This window comes from Helianthus annuus, chromosome 8 (assembly GCF_002127325.2).
Source record: "Helianthus annuus cultivar XRQ/B chromosome 8, HanXRQr2.0-SUNRISE, whole genome shotgun sequence".
NCBI classification, from domain to species: Eukaryota; Viridiplantae; Streptophyta; class Magnoliopsida; order Asterales; family Asteraceae; genus Helianthus; species Helianthus annuus.
Window position 1 is genome coordinate 55,447,473 of NC_035440.2, and position 6,983 is coordinate 55,454,455.

Sequence of the window (6,983 nt, forward strand, 5' to 3'; positions counted from 1 at the left end):
GGTGATGGCGGTGGTGGTTGTTGGCGGCGGTGGTTGGTGGCGGCGGTGGCAGATGGGTGGCGGCGGTGGCGATAGGCGTGGGTGGTGGTGGTGGTAGTGAGTGGTGGCGAAGGTGTTGGGTTGTGGTGCTGTTAATGAATGGTGCAAGAGGGGATGGAATGAAAAAAAAAAAACATGGGGGGTGGATGGAATGATTTTGAGGGAATGGAATGCCTTATGGAATGGATGATTTCATTCTCTTGATCAACCAAACACTAAATCTTAACGAAAACTTGTAAGCTTAAGATGTATGCCAGGCATAAGTCTAAGGACCATTACTTAATCAAACAATATTTTCTTTAAAGGCAAACAATATGTACCGGACCCACGATTAAAAGTCAGAGTCAAAGTCACCTCCAGTTCCAACACCATTTCTGGTTCGATTGTTCAACTCACCGAAGACCAGTTCCATCAGGACAAAAAGGTACTGTTAAATCACTAATTTTGCATTGTTCCTCGTATTCATTTGAAGAATGTAGTCGTGTTCGATTATGTCGCCTGTGCTATTATGTTAGTTTACACATTGAATGCTGTCTTGTTCGATTGTTCATATCTAGACACCATGATTTAGCTTGATTTATTTATGTTTACATTTGAAATCTACTTGCAATACTTAGTTGAATTGATAAGAACATGGTGTTGACTTTAGCCTCTTATATGCAATCGGAAGTTGAAACAACGAGGGCAGCGTATGATTGCAATGCCTAATTTATAAAGTACCCGTATGCTAAAGGCGTAGATGGGTTGGATCTTGCACCACTGAGACACTAATTGCCACACCGCTTTTCTGGATGGTCTCCGCAAAAAATACAGTCAACCGAATTTAAAGCGGTGTTCCTTTGAGCCAACTCCACTTTCGTAGGTAACCTGTTCCGCTCGCGAAAATACAAACCTTTCTTGGAACCCATTTATTCCAGACGAAGTTAAAGATCGGCTGCGTTTGATTATGAGAGCTGAATAACTCCTTGATGCTGCTGACGTTAAAAAGACCATCATCCGCCAAGGCCCAAACCCAACCATCATGGCCCGCTGTCAAAGCCGTCGAACCCAACAGACCCAACATACTCCCCAGTTCACGTTGTTCAGCAGGAAGCAAGCCCGCACGCCTCCAGGCCCACGTAAAGTTGACCCCAGATCCATTAGTGTGTAACCGCTCAGCAACAATGCAAAATTTATTTTTATTATTTTTGTTTATAATTATTTATTTTTATTATTTTTGTTTTCAATGACAAGCACACACTCCCCTAAAATCTACTCCTAAAACTCACCTATTGCCCACTTTACGAACTCAAACAGTCAAACCCGTACCAGTTTGATGAAGATAAACACGTGGTGCCACTCGGCCGACAGCTAAAATTTTAATGTTAACATGAATTAACTTATTTAAAACATGGAAGAAGTTTCACCTCCCTTGTTGAGGGGTTTCCTGGGACTTTTTATTTATTGATTTTTTAATATTTGGTTTAGTACATCACAGCTACTCATATATTACACTTTCTTACTCTCAGTAAAATAAGGTTGGTAGGATTACCAAGAATGTTATTTATTGCTCTTCTTTTGATCTGCCTTGGAAGCCATGTAGAATCAGATGCCTCGAATCATCGCTTCAATAAAGGAGATATAGTCCCCTTCTACGCCGACACAGTCCGCCCACTCTCTAACTCCAGGCTGGTCACATTTTCTCAAAAAGAATTGTTTAACTTAATATGTACAAATTATCATGTATCTACATTTTTATTCAAATATGCTTAACATTTGTGCAGGGAAACACATGCTTATTATGATCTTCCCTATTGTTCTCCAGGTAATTCGTTATTAAAATGTGTTTTGTTAGTTTGGTTTTTGTTTTCCGCTAATTGTTTATCCGATAACAGATACTGTGAAAGAGGAGAAACTTAATCTAGGTGAAATGATGAATGGAGATCGCCTTGTTACAACTCCATACACGTTTGAATTCCTCGTGGATAAAGATTATGAATTATTATGCAACAAGACACTCAGCAAAACAGATGTTTCTAAGTTTATAAATGCAATCGAGAAGGATTATTATATGCAATTGTATTTCGATGACTTGCCAATTTGGGATTTAATTGGAAGCGTGCAAAACGACTATACAAATGAAGGGATCAAGAGTATATATGTCCTTAACACACATTTTGAATTTCAAGTTTTCTACAATAAGGATCGTGTTATAGAGGTCACTCTTCTGACAGCTGGTAATTCATTATACATATCAGAGGACAAAGAAGTTGATGTCGGTTTCACATATTCTGTTAGGTGGATAATGGAAATAGAACCTTTTGATAAGAGAATGGATCGATACATTGCTGATAAAAGTTTACGACATAACTTGTCTGTGAACTCTGTTGCATTCTCTTTTGTTACACTCTTCATCCTGGTTATTCTTCTACGGACATTTTATGTGCAAGTCCTTCACAAAGACATTTACAAGTATTATATTACTACAAACCAAACACAATTATAACCTTTAACAATTGTTTTGTCATTTGGGTTGATGTCATACTTGTTTCTTTTTTTTTTATTTTTTTATTTTTCTGTTTGCATATAAATATAAAAGGTACTCACATGATGTGGAAGAGACTCAAGTGGCGGAGAATCATGAAGAGATGGGATGGAAGAACATCCATGGCGATGTATTTAGATTCCCAAAACACAAGTCTTTATTTGCTGCAGCTCTTGGCTCCGGCACTCACTTGCTTGTACTGTAAGTGTTTTAAACTTTTACTTAATATTTTGTGCAATGATTAGAAACTAAGCCTGTAACCTTCATTTCATCTCGTTTGCAGCATTGTATCGATTCTTGTTCTAGGCCTCCTCGGTTTCTTTCCACCCTATGCTCGAGGAGTATTCTGGAATGCACTTGTCATTGCATATGTTGTTACATCTATAGTCTCGGGATATACATCAGGCTCTTTCTATTCTCAACTTGAAGGAACCAACTGGGTATGTGAAATCATCATTATATAGCTTGATCCATTTATAATCTGTCAACTTTTATTCAAATAACAAACTTAGTTTTTGCTTGACAGATGAAGAACCTATTTTTGGCAGGAGGGTTATTTTTTGTCCCGCTTTTTCTTACATTTGGTTTCCTAAACAGTGTTGCTAATTTTTACGGAACAACTGCTGCATTGCCATTAAGAGGAATAGTCATATTAACTGTTTTGTGCGTATTTTTAGCATCACCATTGCTTCTTTTAGGAGGGATTATTGGGAAAAACCGAGCATCTGATTTCCATGCTCCATGTAAAACTGCCAAGTGTCCTAAAGAGGTTCCTCAGCTACGTTGGTACCGGGGTGTTCTTCCTCAGATGGCTTTAGCCGGGATTTTGCCATTCAGTGTTATATACGTTCAACTTTACTACATATTTGCAACTGTCTGGGGGCATCCCGTCTACACACTTTACGGTATTCTGTGTGTAGTCTTCATTCTTCTTTTGATCATGACTGCTTTAGTGTCAGTGGCACTGACATACTTCCAGTTGGCTGTTGAAGATCACGAATGGTGGTGGAGGTGTGTTTTCTAGTTTTTATGATTTTTAATGCTATTCTATGACGGAGATCCTGGAACACCTAAGCTGATAAGAGTTGTTTATTTGACACAGATCGTTTTTCTGCGGTGGGTCAACAGGATTGTTTACATACGGTTATTGCATCTATTATTATATCTGGAGATCAGAAATGAAGGGTTTCATGCAAACCTCATTTTTCTTTGGGTATATGGGTTGTGTCTGCTACGGCATATTTCTAGTACTTGGAAGTGTGGGTTTCCATGCCTCGTTGCTCTTTGTTCGTTACCTCTACGCTGCTATAAAATGTGACTAGCAGATTTGTTATGATATACGGTTTCTTTTGCTATCTTTGGGTCATTGTAACATCAGGCCAGCCGGGTCTGTTAACGATCACAACAAGATCAAGATCGTCGGAAGGAAGAAACATGGAAGCTCTTGACAACGTGATTTGGTTTATACATTTACACACCCATAAATGTGTATCTTTTTCTTTTCACACACTTCTTGAAAGCACAAATACACTTATAATGTATACATTTATTAAGAACACATAATTAATAATTTCTATATTATTAAAAACACAAAACTAAATAATGTGCTCTTACTTACAAGTTATATGTCAAAAAGCTCCTATTTACCAATATGATACTTTTATTTATTTATTTTTTTTGAACGGCTAATTTTCCCCTTAGATACTTACACCTCCTAAAGATTGAAACTTAGTCATCTCACAAGAGATAATTTCTCTTGACCACTAGCCAAGATACTTTTAAAGATACTTTTAAAATTATATATTGTTTGTGCTTAATATTTTGTGTTCAAACTTTATTGCATGGCTCACCACTTTTGCTTTAGACTTCATTAAATAATAGTAACATTTTACAAGTAATAAAGCACTGCATGCATTTAATTAAGTTATAATTAATTTTGAAAATATACGTTAGTTTTTTTCGTAGAATTTTCAAAATATGTCTTCTTATAAAGTTCAGAGTATATCATGCTTATTTTCTTATAAAGTTCAGAGTATATCATGTTTATTGTAATCTGCGTTTTGATATAAATTTTAATCGAAACCGAGTTGCGAATACTTTTGTACAAATAATCCAAACACAAGTATACATGTTATCAAAGCTACCTCACTATTTATTTATTTATTTTTATATAAAGTGACGTTAACATACTCTTTCTGTTACTCCAATAATATAGGCTCAATCTATTTGGACAACCAACTGGGCTATTTGGACCTTTAATGCCCTAGACGCCTCGTCTAGGGCTATACGGGGCGTCACTGAAATCAAAGGGCTCTGAGTGGGATGTTGGACACAAAGGGGTCTAGACGCCCCGTTTAGGCCTAGACGAGCCGTCTAGAAGGTGGGGTTTTTTTAGTTGAAAAATAGGTGTTTTAGTAGGGTAATTTGATGGTTTTTGGAGGGTGATGTATTTTTGAGTGAAAAAATGTGTGTTTTCAAAAATAAGTTTTATTTTTTATATAAAAATATTTTACCGTTTTCAAGATCGGCCCTTTAAATATATTCGATGTTTAAATATTACATGGTTTTTTACATTTTATTTTTTCAAATATTACCCTACCATTAAAATATTATATTGTTTAAACATTATACTGTTTACAACATTTTAGTAACCAAATTCAAATATTATAAAGTTTAAATATTATTTAATATTTTAAAAATTATATTGTTTTCGTGTTATATTTCAATGTCAAGATTTATCATTTATTACGAAATATCAATTTAAGACAAACAATCATTAAGTAACCGAATAACTGAAAACAAACTTAAAATGACATATCTAAGATAAGTTTGTATATCCATAACAAAATATAAACTACAACTGCACCCTAAATACCAAAACATGTACATGCAGCTGGCCTATGCCTCCGGGTCCGAGTCCAAATCTGGATCTTGCTGCTGCGGCTGCTGCTGATGATGTGGTGCTCGAGGTGGTGGCAGCGGTATGGCAGGTAACCCTCCTCTCTCTCTCTCTCTCTCTCTCTCTCTCTCTCTCTCTCTCTCTCTCTCTCTCTCTCTCTCTCTCTCGTCTATACTACGCCTCCCGAATCAGCCAACCCACCATATCCATAAGCCTCTCAACGTCGGCTCGTAAACGTGGATCTACTGCAGCTCCCAAGGCATGACCTGGAATAACGTGCCGTGAAACTGGGCGCCTCGGGATGTGGTGGTGGCTATGGCTAGGGGTGTTCACAACTATCCGTATCCGAAAACCCGATCCGAATTATCCGATATCCGAATCCGAAATATCCGAAAATTCGGATATCCGAATTTTCGGATTCGGATAGTGATTTTAAAAATTTTCGGATATTTATCCGAAATATCCGAAAATTTAACTTTTATTTTTTTCTGATATCCGAATATCCAAAAATATCAGAAGTATCCAAAATTATCCGAAAAGTATCCAAAAATAACCGAAATATCCAAAAACTTATATTCTGATATCCGAAACTATCCGAAATATCCGGTTCTGAATATAAAAATAAAAATTAAATTAAAATCTGATATTCGGATATTCGATTTTCGGATATCCGAAGTTTTGGATACGGATTCAGATAGTGAAATCTGGTATCCAAAATTTTCGGATATCTGAAATTCGGATATCCGAATTTTTGGATATCCGGTTTTGAACACCCCTAGATGTGGCATCGTTGGTCCGTCTAAATCCACCGGAGGGTCCTCCAGGACCGCTGCAGCATCTGGCGGAGGATAGACTGGATCGAACTGCTCCGGTAGGTCCTGCGGAACCCATATGAGACCTTCGCGAGTTTTATACCGCTCGCCGAGGACGTCGAACCTCTTAATCAACTTCATCCCCCACAACGTCTGAAAACCCATCCGCGTCGGCGCTATGGGCAATAGTAACTGTGGGTCCGCCTCCAATAAATGGCCCAATGAACGGACAATGATGGTCACATACGCGCCGCCATACAAAAATCTGCATTCCTGCCAGTGATGGGCGGAGGCGAAGTACTGGGCTAGACCGTGTGCTAGTGCGCACGGCCTCCCGTACAACAAACAATAAAAGAAAAAGAGATCGGTACTCGTACACCACTCACGGCTGTGGCCACGAGCCGTAATAGAAGTAGAGAGCATCCTATGTAGATACCTGCAAATAGTGTTTGCGAAGTACGGAAATTAATAAATAATAATAATAATCACAATAATTACTGTAAATAAATGTACGTACCTGTACAATGGGTCATCAACATGTGAAATCCTCCCCTTCGCCTTGTCATGCTCGCAAGAATCTGCCCCCGCAACCACCTGCCAAAATCCTAAAAGAGGGGGTCTATCAACCACTACTAGCCCCTGCATATAAACGTCCGTAGTGATCTCCTCCTGCAAGTATAAACCACTATGAACCGCAAACTCTGCTAGC

General features: G+C 38.0%; 1 protein-coding gene across 1 annotated transcript; it reads left to right on the forward strand.

Moving 5' to 3' along the window:
• Positions 1-276: 276 nt before the first annotated feature.
• Positions 277-4,163, forward strand: LOC110872870 (transmembrane 9 superfamily member 4). Its single transcript, XM_022121765.2, has 8 exons — positions 277-463; positions 1,548-1,706; positions 1,803-1,843; positions 1,914-2,490; positions 2,618-2,764; positions 2,847-3,003; positions 3,090-3,574; positions 3,666-4,163. The coding sequence occupies exons 2-8, from the start codon at positions 1,576-1,578 to the stop codon at positions 3,883-3,885; spliced, it is 1,758 nt and encodes a 585-aa protein (XP_021977457.1). The 5' UTR covers positions 277-463; positions 1,548-1,575; the 3' UTR covers positions 3,886-4,163.
• Positions 4,164-6,983: the final 2,820 nt, after the last annotated feature.

Excerpts from the sequence above, each read along its gene's own strand:
- LOC110872870 (XM_022121765.2), top strand. The coding sequence starts at position 1,576 with ATGTTATTTATTGCTCTTCTTTTGATCTGCCTTGGAAGCCATGTAGAA. Across the intron at positions 2,765-2,846 it reads GGCACTCACTTGCTTGTACT|CATTGTATCGATTCTTGTTC; the intron begins GTAAGTGTTTTA and ends TCTCGTTTGCAG. Across the intron at positions 3,575-3,665 it reads GATCACGAATGGTGGTGGAG|ATCGTTTTTCTGCGGTGGGT; the intron begins GTGTGTTTTCTA and ends TATTTGACACAG.